This window comes from Euprymna scolopes, chromosome 30 (genome assembly GCF_053919585.1).
Source record: "Euprymna scolopes isolate OS-2025 chromosome 30, ASM5391958v1, whole genome shotgun sequence".
Lineage (NCBI taxonomy): Eukaryota > Metazoa > Mollusca > Cephalopoda > Sepiida > Sepiolidae > Euprymna > Euprymna scolopes.
The window spans coordinates 31,121,221-31,140,776 of NC_136511.1; the positions used below are offsets into that span (position 1 = coordinate 31,121,221).

Here is a 19,556-nt window from a genome sequence, read left to right on the forward strand (position 1 = left end):
TTCTAATATCAATTATATTACAATATAATCTAATGATATTAATAAAGGATTAATATTATGAATGATCTCAGGATGGAATATAATAATATTTAACGTTTATAATATATATTAGACTCGGTTAAATTTGTGAAGATTTCAAACATGGAGTTTAAATGTAAAGAATTTAAATATAGACTTACTTAGGGATGTAAAATGGCCGGGCATATTTTCGTTACTACCTAGAAAACCAAAAAACAAATGTAATATAGTATTTTCTTTGAATTGACTTGTAAGATACCACATATATTTATATAGAAAGAAGCGAGGATTTTTAATCAATTAATAAAATATTTGATTATGCATGATTAAAATATGGATAATAAAAAAAAAAATTGAATTACATAATGTGAGAATATAACGTGTTATGTTGGATAACAATATGCAATGCTACATGGAGGATTCATGTATTACATATTAAAATATTAGGGGATAAAGTATGTTAAAATTTAGAATACGGGAATTTAATATATGGAGAATATAAATTTAGAGATTAAATTATGAGTAGTTGATAATAATGAATTAAATATTTGTCATAAAAATATGTACGATGTAAGTACGTAGTCGAACCGTTGTCGGCTGTAATAGAATGGTCTTGTAAAATATGGCATATATGAACGTATTAAACTATGGGCGGATAATAATATAAAACTATTTATATACTAGCAGATCAGCCCGGTTTTGCTCGGGTCCTATGTACTCTTCATAAGTTTATAATATGAATATGTTAATATGTTATGGCGGTCTTCTTGTGAATCTGCTGATGGTTTAAGAGTCAATCCTAGATCCACAGGTGCAGTCACAGGTCGGGGATGTGAAGGAGGTACCGGAGGGGCAGGGATGGCCTGGCAAGCATGCTTCTTTGCACGCTTCGCTATAAGATCGTGTTTAGGCTGCTCCTCTGTGCAGTCCACTCCCTTTGGGCAGAGGAAATGTCAGAGATCCCGACAGGAAGCAGACTCCTCTAGTGAATAGGGGTATATTTGACACGTCTCATCAGAGATCTCTTGATGTTGTCTTTGATACGCTTCCTCTGCTTTCTAGCACTGCGTCGGCCTTTTGACTAATTTACCATAGAGGATTCTACGCGGTAGTCTGTGGCTGGGCATTTGGATAAATGAAATGAAATTGCATCGTGAGAGATTCCACACTGCTACTGCCTGTCCACCCCAATAACGATGAAGTTGAATACGTAGGATTAAACATGAGAAAATTATATATTCCTAGTTAAAATAGTATAATTTATTAAATATGCGGATAAATTCAAACATGCCGCCTAAACTACGAGGTACCTTCAATAAGTTTTCATACTTTTTTCGTATTAATAGTACACGCATGGAACTGTAGTACCCTTCTAAGTAATCTCCTTCGGCTGCAATGCACTTGTTGTACCGTTCCAATAATTTCTGGAAGGCCCCACGGAAGTCCTCTTGTGAGAACGTGTCCATGACCTTCGTCAGAGCCTCTTTCATCTCTTTAATTGTCCCATAACAACAGCCTTTAAGGATTTCTTGAGCTTAGCGAATAACCGAAAGTTACAAAGTGCAAGGTCTTCACGATGAGCAAGTTGAAGAACTGTCTTCATGCCTATATTGTCATATAGTCTGTGACAAGGAAGGAATGATGGACCGGTGCATTCATGCAAATCTTCCGCATCTTCAGTTTATCGCGAATTATTGTGTGTACAGTTCATGCAATGACTTCAAACAGTGCACTTATCGTCTTCATAAACACATAACGGACCCTATTCCTAAAATTCTTTATTTGGTCAATCAGCCCCATGTTTTGAAAAGCTTCTAGGTCTGACCTTTACTTCTGATCTGAGATTGAACGTACATCAAATCCGTTGCCAAGGCTACTGGAAAATAGTGGGATCGTTCTACCGCTCCAGTAGATATCTCTACTGATGCAATTCTCTACCTGTATTAGAGCCAAGTACGTCCAAGGATGGAGTACTGTTTCAACATCCTACCCTGACAGAGTTCAAAGTAAACTTCGTAGCCTAGTGGGGGATGCCCTTTTCTCTTCCCTGCAACCTATTTCCCACAGAAGGGAAGTTCAAAGCCTGTCTTTGTTTTATCGTTATTTCCACGACAAGTGTTCGTCTGAGCTCCAATCTCTGGTCCCCCTCGCCAATCCTTTTCGAAAAACATCCGCCTAGCTGTAAACGACTGTCATTAATTTCCCCCACTTTTTATTTGTGCCTAAGCCTAAACGTAGATTCCATGAAGAAAACTTCTTTCTTAGATCTACACACCCGTGGAACTCTGATCCGTTTTTTTACTTTCCAACTGATTACAATATGGTCGCCTTCAAGTCCAATGTAAACAAGTTCTTAATGAGCCGTCCCCTTAAGTAATCCAAAGTGGCCCCCGGACCTTGATAAGTGGTGACAACTTTGTAAAAAAAATTTTTCAACTCTGGTGTTCTGACTTTCTTACTACTTCCATCACCCCACATCATCCCTTACAGACTCCATGCCTTCCTTGGATCTCTTATGCCACTGAAAAACTGATGCTCGATTCATGTAAGATTGTCTAAAAGCAATCCAAAGCATTCCATACGTTCCTGTGGCATTTCCAAATTTAAAGCAGCATTTTCTTGCATATCATTCTTTCTAAAATGTACTCACATCTAGATTGCATTTTTAAAATTCACTAGCTTTGACAATTAGGCTTTAGTAGGGTGTATTCCAATTCCTGCTGTAGCTGTTCATTTGAACATGGAATCATAAAAATTGGTCACTAGTCTCAAAAGATGTATAGCAATAACATACTGAGTCTACGGGAATTTTAAATGTTTGTACAAAAAAGTCTGGAAGCATATTAAAGGCACCTCGCATACAGAATATAAATATTGGTTTTTAAAAAATGTCCGAGCATGTTCTTGTTACTTAAAAACAATAAAAAAATTATATAACGTATTTTCTTCTTATAAATAAATATTATACATTAGTTGGAATTTCATTGTCTGTGTTTAGTAATCGGCTTTAAAATATGTGACTATTAAAATACGTATCATATTTGGGAGATTCAAATATACAGCGTTGAAATATGGATGATTGCGTTATATGATATCATAATATAACGGATCAATATTTGTGTAATTACAATATGCGATTGAATTATGTGCTCTTAAATTGACAATTATGATATATTAAAATATTTTCTGGACACCCGGCGTTGTCCGTTCATACAATACCTTTAAACATGATATTTTAATTTAGTCTGATTGCGTATGTATTATTATGGAGTCAATCCTCTATTGATTATTATATTTTGAGGAATAATTTGCCCGGTAGGCTTAATCGACAAAATAAATAAATAAATAAATAAATAAATAAATAAATAATAATAATAATAATAATAATAATAATAATAATAATGTCGTTCATCAAATTCCGTCTGTGTTTGTTTGCTATATCACGTCAGCTGATATTTGAACTTGGCGATGAATATATAAGAAAAGTCACTTCTAATTAATGTTTCGTTTTAAAATATGTAAACGAAGAAATGATTTGCGGCGATTTTAAATGTGCCTCTTCTTTTATCGTAAATTGAATACATTAATAAGAAAAACATTAAAATGAAATGATGAGATACACCCTGGCTTGAACAAGGGATCATTCAATCTGTAGCCGAATGCTGTTCCACTGAGCTATATCTTCAGATGGTAATAAATTTGTTTTTCTTCTTTTTAAGAAGAAATGATTTGCTGAGATTTTATTATCAACCTTGCCGGTGTTATGTAAAATATTTCCTTATAAAAATTATTCTTCTTGTCTATAAGTAAAAACTCGGACTTTTTCGATTTTCGATCTTTCACGGATGAACTTCTGTACAAAACTGAACACTACCAGACATATAAATTTGCTTTGTGTGAAATTTACCAAAAATAGGCCCAGCCGTTACAGAACCTATGGGGAACTTTATCTCTCTCTCTCTCTCTCTCTCTCTCTCTCTCACACACACACATACACACACACACATATACATACATACATACATACATACATACATACATACATACATACATACACACACATACACTTAAAGTGGCTTTTATATAAGAGTAGCGATATAGATCGGATTCAGACTCCAATTATGTTAAAATTTACAATGTAAAAAATTGAAAATTAAATGTGACATATTAACATTTAATGAATTCAACAATTATTATTTTTTTTTAATTATGCGCCATTGAAATATGGGGAAGAACAACTGGAGTTTAAAATCAAATTGCTAAAATTGAAAACATTTACGAATTGATGAATGTATCTATCGACGGATAAAATTATTAAAGAATTAAATGTGATGTATTAGATGTAAAAAGTGGAAAGATCATATATTCCAAACATCTACTTATATATAAAGATGTTATTCGGATTGTTTGGATTCATCGGGCTACTGTTCTGATTTTGTGTGTGATTTTCACTACATTTTGGTCGATGTAACCTCCGACCTTCTTCAGGTGTATCTTGTCGCACTCGGGAATGTTTCCGTCTAACTCGGGAATTTGGACGGAACTTCGAGAGTAACCTTTTATTTACTGCACGGGGGTAGCGTGCGAATTACTTAGGACCTTTATCCAGTCATGACTGACGGAACAAGAGCACGCTACCCCCATAAAGTAAATAAAGGGTTCCGCTCTTTCGACAAAAACATTCCCGAGTTCGACAAGATACATCTCAAAAAGGTCGAAGGTTACATCGATCGAAATGTTATGAAAATCACACTCAAGATGAGAATAGTAGTCTGATGAATCCAAATAATACGAATAACCAATCCTTATCTCAAAAATTCAGAAACGTCATATAAAGAGGTTTTTATATGTGTATGTGTGTGAGTTCGTTTCCTATTGACTCCGAAACGACTGAGTTGATTTTTTATTAATTTCACACAAATGTACTTTATATGCCTGTGAGTGTTCTTAGATAGAATTTGTATCAGAATGCCTCAGATAAGTATCGAAAATCGATAATCGAACAAATCCGATTAAACAAGGAAGTTCGATTTTGATCAAAGTTATACGGACTAACATCACAATTGCATTAGATGAGTTTTATCACCGCACAAGCAGAACGGCTCGTTGTATAAAACCGACAATATGTTCTTTAATAATGAATGTTCCTGTTTAGATCACAATTAAACCATGATACTTGGCCGTTGCATTTTAAACTTTAATTTAAGCCGATACACTTCGTAAAATCAACAGATTAGATTTTCTACAGTGCAATGTAGACTGGAATGTATTGTGGACTAATTAAGTGTAGAAAGGCACGTGAAGCTTTCTCCCGGTACACCCCGATGGGTCCCCGACTAGAGCAGGTAATAATCGGTTTGTATAAAAATGGAAATTTCATCGATTTCAATCACCATAAAAGTCTAAGAGGATGGAAAATTTGTTGATCTTCATTCAATCCCGAGAAATATCGGGTCTCCTTGTTAGTTAAAACATAAATTAAATATTAATTATTAAGAACTAGTATGGATCAAGTATGGGCGGATTAGAATATGATGGATGTAATGTGGAAGGATTAAGATAAGTTAAACTGAATTATAAGAGATTAACGTATTGATTCATTTAAATGTGAACCAATTAAAACATCGAACTTGAACTATTGAAGACATGAATATGGGAGGCATGTCCGAACATATGTTCCTGATCCAAAAGATAAAAGATTAAATTAAAAGATTGTGTTCGCTTATTATAAGATTATGCATTACTTTGGTTTATTGATCGCCATTAAAATATGAGACGATTATCGAAATATGGGATACAGATTTAATGGATTAAAAAGGTGATTCGGGATAAGATATTAAAATATTGTGATTACAAATATTTGAACGTTTATAAAACAAATTAATTGTTGTATTGAGAATCATTTTGATTGGATATTAGATTTTCTAATGTTCGAATATTTTCTAATGTTCGAATATTTTCTAATTTTCAAATATTTTCTAATTTTCAAATATTTTCTAATGTTTAAATATTTTCTAATCTTCAAATATTTTTTAATGTTCAAATATTTTTTAATCTTCAAATATTTTCTCATCTTCAAATATTTTCTAATTTTCAAATATTTTCTAATCTTCAAATATTTTCTAATCTTTAAATATTTTTTAATCTTTAAATATTTTTTAATCTTTAAATATTTTTTAATCTTACAATATTTTTTAATCTTCAAATATTTTCTAATCTTCAAATATTTTCTAATCCTCAAATATTTTCTAATCTTTAAATATTTTCTAATCTTTAAATATTTTTTAATCTTCAAATATTTTCTAATGTTCAAATATTTTCTAATCTTCAAATATTTTCTAATCCTCAAATATTTTCTAATCTTTAAATATTTTTTAATCTTCAAATATTTTCTAATGTTCAAATATTTTCTAATCTTCAAATATTTTCTAATGTTCAAATATAGAGCATGGCACTATCGTAGGATTAAATTCTGAGGCATTAAAGCATGGATCTAAATATACGGAAGATTTAAATATCGGCTTACTCAGTGATGTAAAGTGTCCGGGCATATTTTCGTTACCTAAAAGACAAATAAAAACAAAAATGAATGATTTTCATTGAACGCACTTATTAAGTATAAGCAGGCCGACCGGCATTGCCCGGCCGTAAAATATGCATGCTTATTATATTTTATTTTATACAGAAACCGAGACATATGCTTTTTGATAGTAGTATGTTTTTTTCTAAACAGTTCACTTCTTGTGAATAAAAAAATAATGGAACTGAGATCAAAACAAAAACCTAAAGACAGTGAGTCAGGTACGATAACCATTAGACCAGCTTGCTACGTTCTTTTCAAAATGTTTTGAAACTTACTTATTTCTAATATAAGGAATATGTCACGGGAACGAATCATGCATGCGCATTCGTGAAACAGTTGACAAGCAGGTAAAAGTCTGGCGACCCCCACGTACCAATTTTTTAGTGTTAACCCCTTAGTAGCCTGTTTTCCGGATGAAAATTGATCATAAAGTTTCCCACATTTCTGAATACCCTATATATGAAATTTTAAGTCTGTAAATCAAAAATCCGTTGAGTATATAGGTTGAGAAGTGTCCTCACAAACACATTCTCACTTTTATAGATATATAGATTAAGTATTACTTCGATCTTACGCACGAAATGTTTATTAATTGTCTTTAAATATACTAGGATGAAATAAAAAGGAATGTACCGTATTAAAATATAAAAAAGCCTTTCGGAAGGAGCAAGTTTGTTGCTCGTTGTTTGAGGTCCCTTCACCAGGGAATACCGATGGGGCCACTCAGACTTATTTTTGCAGGATCACAGTGCTTCTTTTCTTGGAGCGCTAGCTTATTTTCCCACATTCCGACCTTGTGTCACACCCCCTTGCTGGTGGAGAGAGGCAAATACCGCATTCTCGCAACCCTACAGACTGACTAACTTAATAGTCAGGAAATATTGACAACCTTTATTTGTATTCACTTTTTTGCAAAATATGCATAAATATATTTTAATTCATATAGAAACTGAGGCATGTGCATGCGAATATTATGCTTTTTTGAATCGTTCACTTTTTGAAAGTAAAAAAAAACTCGTTCACTTTTTGAAAGTAAAAAAAGTCGTTCACTTTTTGAAAGTAACAAAACGTCGTTCACTTTTTGAAAGTAAAAAAATGTCGTTCACTTTTTGAAAGTAAAAAATGGCGTTCACTTTTTGAAAGTAAAAAAAAACTCGTTCACTTTTTGAAAGTAAAAAAAAAAGAAAAAATACCTGATCTGAGATCGAAACTGAAACCTAAAGACATTAAGTCAGGTACCGTAACCATTAGACCAACGTGACACAGTCTTTAAAAGGTGTTTTTCAAACTGATTATTCTTAACATAAATCTGTAGTGAACTATTCACGCATGCGCATTCGTGAAACAGTTATCCGATATATAAAAATTCGATTATTTGTCGCACAAAGTTTTCAATTTTGACCATTTATCTGCCCTTTGTTCCAGATGAAAACGGATTAAAAAGTTTTCCACGTGTCTGAATACCCTATATACCAAATTTCAAGTCTGTAGATCAAAGATTCGTTGAGTATATAGGTTGAGAATTGTCCTCTCTCTCTCTCTCTCTCTCTCTCTCTCTCTCTCTCTCTCTCTCTCTCTCACACACACACACTCACACATTCTCACTTTCATAGATATATACTATACATTATGGATTATTTTCATGTGATCTGATGTGATTAAGAAATTTGCTATACAAACAGCCATCACAAATTATGAAGAATTGAAATACGGACTTACTCAGTGATGTAAAATGACCGGGCATATTTTCGTTACCTAAAAACAGAAATAAATAAAATAAATGTATGCCTTTCTTGCAAGGGACTCTTAGATATTGTGTGTTGGTTAGATTGCGAATGCAGAGTAATTGTTTGTTACTTGTTGTTAAAATGTGTGACGAGTATTGAAAAGTGAAATGAAAATATGAGTGATTAATTTCTGGCGGGAGATGAGATATGCGAAAATTTATAATGCAGATGGTATATTATTTATATATCGAGAATTAACACAGATACTAGATATGTAATTTTGAAATATAAATATACAAATAGTCAAAAATACGTAGTATTTAGATAGGTTCTGATTTATATAATGAATTTTAAATGATATTTTAATTATGAAGGATTAAAATTTTAAATGTTTTATAATGAAGCATTTACAATATTTCGGGAATAGAAAGATTAAATAAGATTCCGATATAAAGAGCATCCATAGATTGGACAATTAAAGATTTTTAAACATAGAAAAAAAAAAAACAATTTGTGTTATTTTTTCCACTTACGGCGGGATGTAAAATGTCTTTGTTTACGATCTTTACCTAAAAGACAAAACATTAATTGATTCGTATTATGTTTTTCTCAGACGCGGCGAACTTTAAATTGATAACTATTGAAGATTTGCCAACAATTTAAGTTCAGCTTGGTTTGCGAGCTCATCATGTTGTTTCAGTAGGATGAAGCCACATGCCACACAGCGCGCGACACGATCAATTAACTGATATAATAATTTGACATACCGCATAATCACGTTGACACACCGGTTCCCGCTGGATCACCGAAGTTAAGCAACGTTGAACCAGGTCAGTACTAAATGGGTGACCATTTGGGACTTTCAGGTGCTGTATGTGCTCTCCGCTTATCTCGGCATTGTTTCCAGTCATCCTGGTCTTCTCCTTGCCACTGGACTCAAACAGTGCCGATTCAGGAGAGGTGTGGTTGGTGATTGCGCAACCCTCGCCTCATAATTACACGCGCTACTGGCCCTAAAGTGTATCCTTTGTCTTTCAAGAGTGAACGGAAGCATGGGAATGGGATAAACATTTGATAAACGAATTATTTCAGGAAATGGACAACTTGCCACCTCATCTGTACGATTGCATCCCATTAGATTATTTACTTTGGGAATATTTCAAGTCCCAGTTACGCTGATAAACCAAACATGATAGACCACTTGGAAGACAGCATGATGCGCATTATTGAAAACATACAGTTTAATTTAACGTGTAGAGTTGTGAACATTGAATCTCTAGATAATGTTATGTACACGCGAGCTGCGGAGGATCAAATGTCTGAAATTGAATTCAAATTATAAATGCCAAAAAATATTTTTGTGATTAAAATACGTGGGATTAAAACATAGGCCTATAAAAATAACGTAGTTAAATGTGGGATGGTTAAAAACTGTTGGATTAAAATATGGATTTCAAATTGAAAATGATTAACATACAAGCTGGTTTATATATGTAAGGTTAAAACATATACCTAAAATATACAGGATTTTAATGTGGACTGAGTAAAATATTAGGAATTAAAACATTGACCTCAAAATATGGAGGACTTAAATGTGGATAGATATGTGAGATTAAAACATGGACCTGAAAATATTAAGGAGTTAAATGTGAGATGATAAAAATATATTGGGGATAAAAACCTTGATGTCAAAATATGAAAGATTTAATTGTGTGCTGAGTAAAAGATGTAGGATTAAAACTTGGACCTCAAAATATTGAGGATTTTTTGTGGGGTGATTAAAATATTTGCGATTAAAACCTACACCTTAAAATACGGAGAATTTATATGTCGGCTGCTTAAAATATATAGGATTACAACTTGGGTCTAAAAATATTGAAGATTAAAATGTCGGCTGATTTAATTGAGGGATATAAACATGGGCCTTAAAATATTGAATATTTAAATGTCGGCTGATTAAAATATGTGGAATTAAAACACGAACCATAAAATTCTGAACATTGAAATGTCGACGTATGTGGGATTTAAACTTGGAGCTCAAAATATTGTAGATTTTAATGTCGGCTGATAAAATCAGTAGAACTAAAATATGGACCTTAAAATGTGGAAGATTTAAATGTCGGCTGGTTAAACATGGAACTCAAAATATGGAGAATTAAAATGTCGACTTATTAAAATATGTGGAATTAATTCTTAGACATCAAAATATTGAAGATGTAAATGTCGTCTGATTAAAATATGTAGGATTAAAACTTTGGCCTCAACAAATTGAAGTTTTAAATGCGGGCTGATAAAATATGTAGGATTACAACATGGACCTTAAAAAACGGAAGATTTGAATATTGGCTGATTAAAGCATGTGGGATTAAACATGGATTTGGGAATATGAAGGATTTACATGTGGGCTGTTTAAAATATGTGGAATGTAATCATGGATTTCAATATATGTAAGATTTTTATGTGGCTGGTTAAAATATGTGCGATTAAACATGTGCCTCAAAATATGGACGATTTAAATGCGGGCTGTTTTTTTTTTTAATTATAGCGATTAAAACAGTGACAGCAAATTAGAGCATATTTAAATGTGGGCTTACTCAGGGATGTAAAATGTCCGGGCATGTCTTCATGACCTAAAAGACAGAAAAGATAAAATTCATGTATTCTCTTATAACGATCATGTGTTAATTATATTTGAGGCTAGAAGTGTTGATAACACTGTGAAACACTAAAAAACGTATAAAACATCTGTGGTTTATATTTTATACAAACAATGGCATGACATATCATTTCTGGCCTTGTTTTTGTCGAATTAGGTACAATTGTTTTGCAAAATTGTCACCTTCGGTAATTTTGCGGGAAATCATAGTGCTGTGACTGATGAACATGGCGAGATTCAATCAATCCATTTCATTGATGGAGAAACGTTTTAATTGGAAATGGAACATTGTCATATTGGCAGACTAGTGTGGGAACAGAAGAAGAGTGGATTACACCTAACACAATAGGGTTTAGAGGACAAATATTATTTTAACTGAAAATTCAATAATAATTAATGAAAAACCATCGTGGGAAATAAATATCAGATTTAGGATATTTTTTTACACTGAAATATGGCTTATTTGGCATGTATCTTTTTAAATCTGTAATTTGTTACGCAGTGTTATCTACATTAAGGATTAAAGTATATGAAATAGTGTAGATTAAAATATACAGCACTTTTATATAGGAAATCTTACAATTAATGGTGGACTTAATATATCTAATGAATTTGTGTAGAATTAAAATTGAGAACATTGCCAAGACTGCTGCGAAGAAGGTAGGCTCCCTCTATCGTTCTAGAAAACTACTTACGCCTGAAAGTATCCTGTATCTCTACAAGGCCGCCATTCGCCCATGTATGGAGTACTGTTCTCACATTTGGGCTGGTGCATCTGCTACTAGTCTCTCGCTCTTGGACAGGGTTCAGAATAAAGTCGCCAACCTGATAGGTCCTGAACTGTCATCTAAGCTTCAACCTCTGTCCCATTGACGTAATGTTGCATCCCTCTACCTGTTCTACAAGTATTTTAATGGTGAATGCGCCGACAAGCTACAAGCTCAACGTAAATACCCCGACCATCCCGACAAGCAGCAAAATCGCACCCCTACACAATAGAGATCCCTAGATGTAAAGAAAGCCTTCTACTTTAATAGCTTTTTCTCAGAACAGCTAGACTTTTACCTTCCTTCCGAGTTCCTACTTTCCCAACTGTACTGACATGCAGAAGTTCAAGTGTAATGTAAACAGATATCTTGCTGTTCAACTCCCTACATAATATCCCTGAACTTTATGTCCCCGATAGCAGCCCCCTACATCAAAGTGGCACTGTGCCTTGTGTGAGGTGAAAATGGAATTTAAAAAAATATAGATGCTGTAAATATGGTGCATAGGAATATTTTGGGTTTATAATATACTAGCAGGGGAGCCTGGCCTTACCCGGTTAGTAAATACGCTTAAATATATTTTAATTTATGCAAATTTCGCATTTATTATTGCAGATCCAATTCTCTCTTGAATATTATATAGTAACTATTAAAATGGCTTGAGTGCCATCAGCTAGAAACAAAGCCAAAACATTGAACGGTTTAGCTGCCTTTCCTACCGTTTGCTATCACAGATAAATTAGAAAGATTTAAAATTAAACTACTTCAAGCTATGAATGAATTTGAGCGTGCGCAAAAGTAATAGAAATATGTCGGCAAGTTGAAATAAACATTTTGCATTTCAACTTAATCCATCCGAAGATTTTACTTGTTATAAACCATTCATGGTGCATGATCACTGTTTAGTTAAGTGCTATGCGACCAGTAGTTTAAGAGTTTATCGGTTAAATATTTATACAAACATGCAGTTACACAACAGACACACACATACATATATCTGTTTTATTTATATATATGATCTTAGACTATTTTAAATGTCTGAGGCATACAAATATGAAGCTTCAAATATAGCAAAATTAAAAGTTATGTATTCTCGCGGAAGAATAAATGTTAATCATATTTTTAGTTCGGAGTATGACTTTATTGATTATTATTAAAATATGATACGATTATTAAAATATAAAATAAAAATATGAGGAGATCAATTATGAGGGAGATGAGATATGGTTGGATATTTCACAGGTGATCCCGGGAAGAGAGGCATTCGATGGTTTGCACATACGCAGATTGATCCATTTGAGGAATGCGGGAGTTTCCACCATTGTGCATTGGAATGCATAATTTGACCAGAAATATGTGAGAGGATATCGGTCAAATGATTTGAAACAATAAATAATGAGAAATATTAAACAATCCAGGGGAAAGAATGTTTATATAAATCGACACAACAAAAAGCGGGCAGTCGGTTACAAAGACAGAAAACAAGCTGACACGTTCTTAAACCGCTCCCATGTGCCTTCACTGATCTCAAACACCCGTCACAACTGTAAATCCAAAACTGTTGTCGATGTGAAATAAAACGACATTTTATTTCATAGATCAGCTGTGTTGTGTTTTACTAATTTTCAGTGTGTATACATCGCACACCAGTGACAAAAGTAGATTTAGCGATTATATAGTATGAAAAGCAGATTTGCATCACCGGCCGCAACAAATATATAACAATATCAATATATTGCGATCAAAATTTGTGAACATTAATACTACGAGTAAAATAATATATGTAAAATTAAAGCATTGCATAGTTGATAGTTGATGTTTAAATATATGTTGTAAAGTTAGATTTGTAAACATTGAGCTAAAAAATAAAGGATTTAAAAGTGAACTTACTTAGGGATGTAAAATGTCCGGGCATATTTTCGTTACCTAAAAGATAGAAAAATAACGTGTTCGTTTTTTATAACGCAATTATTTTAGATTATATATTATTTAGATTAGAAGTTGAGTGTAATCGTTTATTAATCGGAATGAAAATATAAAACGATTATTAGAATATAAAATTAACCTATCGTTATTGAATGTGTTTAACATAGTTTTAATGGAGGTGAATTAACCTGTGGATTATTAACATATAGAATATTAGGCATGTAATGTTGAACTATATGGGATAGTATATGAGAGGATTAAAGTCTTAATCACTAAATCAAGCGGATTATATATACCTAATGAAAAACATTACGAATTAAAATCTGAAAAAAAGCCGGAAAAATTGAATTATAACTAGCAGAATATTCTTATCATTTTTTTGACTCTCGAATATATATCCGACACAGTTAGACACACTCAATCAACCAAGAATCACATCACTCTATATAAAAGCATATAAGATACCAACGGATACACACTCGAGGGTCAAATTAATGAAAATAATATTCTGTTATACTAACCCTAATTATAACAGAATGTAAGATAATGAAGGGATTAAAATAAGTTTAATTAAAATTAACTTATGGATGTATTTAAATGTTACATGGTATTAATACATCGGGTCAAAACTGTGGAAGATTTAAATATGAGTTTACTCGCAAACGTATATCCGGGCATATTTTCATTCCTTAACAGACAGAAAAAAATGGAATCATGTATTTTTCTCTTACAAGACCTATTTTGATAATACGTTGTTGTGAGACCGAAAATTACCTGCATCATGGACTCTTCCAGTACTATATTACAATGTGTGATAACACTCTCAGTGAGCAATATTTAATACCGTATAATCAGCAGGAGTACTAGTAGTACGCAGCGCGTACGAGTATTCATAATAGACACCACTGGATAGTAAACTCCGCATACCATTTATCCTGTCTATTTAACCGTTTTCGTTAATATATGTTTCTTACACATACTCCCTGTTCCGTGTTTTCCTTCTGTGGACCAAACCCTGTGTCTACATTATATGTTTAATAAAATTTTCAATGTCTGTATTGATCAGCATTAATATATTTGAGTATTAAAATACAAAGAATTCTAAATTAGGTGATATAATAATATTTTTTTTCGAGGATTTCAATATGGTCTAATGAAAGTATATGGAATTAATATTATAAATGATGTACATATAAATTATTATAATAGTTACGACTAATAATATTAATATCAGGCCAGGTTAAATGAATGGCGCTAATTAAAGATTACTTTGATTATAAATTGGTGATAAAGAGTAAATTTAAAGTATTTTCTCATTTGAAAAGAAAATGTTAGATAGATTTTAAGCACGAATAAATTGCTTATTAATTGGCATTAAAACACGCAAATGTTTTGAATTTAAAATATTTGAGATGAACATATACAATATTGAAATATGGTTGAACTGTATTTTATGAACTACAATATAACGAACTGATATTTGTGGAATTAAAATATGCGATTAGAATAAAGAGGACTAAGTTATAGCATATTAAAGTATTAGGGTTAAATTATTTTGGAATTTAAAATACACTGATTTAATATGTGAGGAGACAATATGTAGTATTAATATTTAAGGAATTGAAACTTTGGTTATAAAAATGTACGATTAAAATATTAGGAGGAAAATTGTATTAAAAATGTTGCTAAAATATAACATATTGACACATTGACTAATGAAACTATGAGCAGATAAAAAAACAAAAATATTAAACTATGCAAAGAAAAAAATGAGAAGATCAAAATATGAACAGATAAAATGTGAAAATATGAAAATATTAAAATGTGACAATATAAAAATATGAAACTATAAGCATATGAAAATATACAAATAGGAAAATATAAAAACTTGAAATATAAATTATCAAAATATTAAAATGGGAAAATCTTAAGATATTAAAAAATTAAATTTTGAATTGATTAAAATACGAATTGATTAAAATACGAATGGATTAAAATACGAATGGATTAAAATACGAATGAATTAAAATTTGAATGGATTAAAATATGAAATGATTAAAATATGAAATATTAAAATATAGAAAATATTAAAATCTGAAAATATGAAAATTGATTAAAATACGAATAGATTTAAATTTAAATGGATGAAAGTATGAAATGATTAAAATATGAATTATTAAAATATAGAAAATATGAAAATACGAAAATACGAAAATACGAAAATGCTAAAATATTAAGAATTTGAGTGGATTAAAATAAGAAAAGGATAAAAATGCGATATCTAAGAATATGTAGGAAAAACATGTAAGGATTATATGTTTTTAATTAAAGCGTTATCCATCTTTATATTAATAATTAAATAGTGTATCAATTAAAATATGATCAGATTGAAGTATAATGAACGAAATAGAAAGGATTGAAATAAGTTAAATTAAAAAACAAAAGAAAAACTTTTAAATGCATTCAAATGTGACCAGATTAGAAGATCGGATTAAAACACGAGTCTTAAATCATGGAGGATTTGTAACATAGACTTACTTAGGGAGGTAAAGTGTCCGGGCATATTTTCTTGATCTGAAAGATAGAATAAATACTGAGTTGGCTTCATTCAATTTACTTATTAGAGGCTATGTATTAATTAGATTAACGACTCGGATGGGATTATTATTAATCGGCATTAAATATGCGTGGATTATCAGAATATGCCATCAAAAAGATTAAATCGTGGCTGTCGATGAAATATTCAATTATTTAGCTTAAAATATGTGAAATTCTACAATACAGGATGTTTTATATATAAGCAATCAAGAAAGTAGATATTAGATATGTAATGTTGAAATAGGCCATAAAGATATAGAAGGATTTAAGTGTGAAATGGATTAATGAATAAAGTCTCATATATGAAGGACTTAAATATGGCTCTATGAAGGGTTAGTTCTTATAAATCGGCTGTAAAATATGGATAAATTACAATGTGCAAATATACTTTATGTGGAATTGCACTGGCTTGGATATAGGGAGATTAAAAATATGGCGAAATGTCAAAAGCCCATATATACCGATTAATTATAAAATTAAAATTTGTAAACATAAAAAATCGTATAATTTTGCACTTACTCTTGGATGCAAAATTTCTGTGTCTATTGTCTTTTCCTAAAATATAAAATATTCATGTATTCCCTTCTTGTGATGCGCCTATATTTCGTCATCAAAGTAGGTTGGAATTACAAAATAAAGTGATATATGTAGCAATGAGATACAAAATTAAAAAATCCGGATAAACAGATTTTGAAAAGTTTGATATGCTTTAAGAATCGTGATAACGATTAAGTATAAACTTTAATTTTTTAACACAAAAGCGAATAATTTATTTCATTTTCAAACTTACTTGTATAATGGCCGTACTTATTGTATTTGCCTAAAATACAAAAAAAAAATTATCTAGTTTTTAAGGTTAAAAAGCTTCCAAGATATATATATATATATATATATATATATATATATATATATATATATATATATATATATATACCTACTTTGGGGTAATTGTGCCAACTAGCTAAAAGTGCTCTTTTCCCAACAACGCATATATAGAGCACTTTTTTAGTTGGCGCAATTACCCCGGATTTGGCGCAATTACCCAAGAGTACGGTGTATATATATATATATATATATATATATATATATATATATATATATATATATATATATATATATTTAAATAAGGGGGTAGTCACCAACAATGTGTATTTTTTAACATTATTTTATTATTCCGTGTCTTGGTTTTTCATTGAGAATTATATTTAGATGATTGTAATAATGTTTTTAAATCATTGAAATCGTTTTTAACGCTTTGTGAAAATTTTTCAAAAATATTTTCAAAATGTGTTGGAGATGTAAAAATAGCATTTTCGTAGTTCATTTGAGGTGCTTCCAAGGGGTGGAGACGCGTAAGTGTCTACTATTCATTGAAATGTTCAATTTTTATTACTCTTTTATTGGGCTGTGGCGAGGCCGCCGAGATATATTATATCTCGACGGCCTCGGCTATGGGCACTCCTATGTTGTGTTTCTCTCTCTCACTCTCTCTCTCTTTCTGCTTGTGTTTTTTTCTTTTCCTTTAGGGTAGGATGTGTGTGTATGTGTGTTTTCTTGCATTGGTTTGAAAATGTGTGTACTGTTTTATAGTATTATGAAGTTACTTGCTTCCCTAGGAAGGTGACTGTGATCTAAGGTCGTTACTAATGTGTATGTGTGAGTAGGGGGGGGAGAACCAGCTCTTCTGAAATAAGGGTAGGGGTGCTTTCATTCTATTTTGATATTTATTTTTTGGGTTCTTAGATTTTAGTATTGCGATTTTTCGTTTCAGTCTTTTCGGGTATTCTTTATATTATGTTTGTTTAGATAGAGGGGTGTATTTAAAAATATGTATATGGGGATTTTTCAAACACACACATCCTACCCTAAAGGAAAAGAAAAAACACAAGCCAATTGTTTATATCAATTTTTCAATATTGATTTTAATAAAACGCGTATTATCTTTTCACTTACTCATAGATGTAAAATGTCCACGTTTATGGTTTGAACCTAAACGACAAAACATTAATGTATTAACTTCGTGTTACGCGCTTTTCATTCATGCGGAATTACAAAATAAAGTGATATATGTAGCAATGAGATACAAAATTAAAAAATCCGTATAAACAGATTTTGAAAAGTTTGATATGCTTTAAGAATCGTGATAACGATTAAGTATAAACTTTAATTTTTTAACACAAAAGCGAATAATTTATTTCATTTTCAAACTTACTTGTATAATGGCCGTACTTATTGTATTTGCCTAAAATACAAAAAAAAATTATCTAGTTTTTAAGGTTAAAAAGCTTCCAAGATATATATATATATATATATATATATATATATATATATATATATATATATATATATATACCTACTTTGGGGTAATTGTGCCAACTAGCTAAAAGTGCTCTTTTCCCAACAACGCATATATAGAGCACTTTTTTAGTTGGCGCAATTACCCCGGATTTGGCGCAATTACCCAAGAGTACGGTGTATATATATATATATATATATATATATATATATATATATATATATATATATATATATATATATATATATATTTAAATAAGGGGGTAGTCACCAACAATGTGTATTTTTTAACATTATTTTATTATTCCGTGTCTTGGTTTTTCATTGGGAATTATATTTAGATGATTGTAATAATGTTTTTAAATCATTGAAATCGTTTTTAACGCTTTGTGAAAATTTTTCAAAAATATTTTCAAAATGTGTTGGAGATGTAAAAATAGCATTTTCGTAGTTCATTTGAGGTGCTTCCAAGGGGTGGAGACGCGTAAGTGTCTACTATTCATTGGAATGTTCAATTTTTATTACTCTTTTATTGGGCTGTGGCGAGGCCGCCGAGATATATTATATCTCGACGGCCTCGGCTATGGGCACTCCTATGTTGTGTTTCTCTCTCTCACCCTCTCTTTCTGCTTGTGTTTTTTTCTTTTCCTTTAGGGTAGGATGTGTGTGTATGTGTGTTTTCTTGCATTGGTTTGAAAATGTGTGTACTGTTTTATAGTATTATGAAGTTACTTGCTTCCCTAGGAAGGTGACTGTGATCTAAGGTCGTTACTAATGTGTATGTGTGAGTAGGGGGGGGGAGAACCAGCTCTTCTGAAATAAGGGTAGGGGTGCTTTCATTCTATTTTGATATTTATTTTTTGGGTTCTTAGATTTTAGTATTGCGATTTTTCGTTTCAGTCTTTTCGGGTATTCTTTATATTATGTTTGTTTAGATAGAGGGGTGTATTTAAAAATATGTATAGGGGATTTTTCAAACACACACA

The 19,556-nt window shown here is 31.4% G+C and overlaps 1 protein-coding gene across 50 annotated transcripts in view; it reads right to left on the reverse strand.

Moving 5' to 3' along the window:
• LOC145254558 (uncharacterized) overlaps window positions 1–19,556 on the reverse strand; it is a 170,533-nt gene that overhangs the window by 38,776 nt on the left and 112,201 nt on the right. For 41 of the 50 annotated variants that reach the window (XM_080113142.1, XM_080113141.1, XM_080113127.1 and 38 more), the window contains 6 exons: window positions 16,216–16,251; window positions 13,642–13,677; window positions 10,923–10,958; window positions 8,321–8,356; window positions 6,545–6,580; window positions 180–218 (listed from right to left, as the gene is read on the reverse strand). In XM_080113142.1, the coding sequence (XP_079969268.1) occupies window positions 180–218; window positions 6,545–6,580; window positions 8,321–8,356; window positions 10,923–10,958; window positions 13,642–13,677; window positions 16,216–16,251 (219 nt within the window). Of the gene's footprint in view, window positions 1–179; window positions 219–6,544; window positions 6,581–8,320; window positions 8,357–10,922; window positions 10,959–13,641; window positions 13,678–16,215; window positions 16,252–17,065; window positions 17,096–19,556 lie in introns of all 50 variants that reach the window. The other 9 variants (XM_080113097.1, XM_080113094.1, XM_080113095.1 and 6 more) reach the window with 2 other exon arrangements.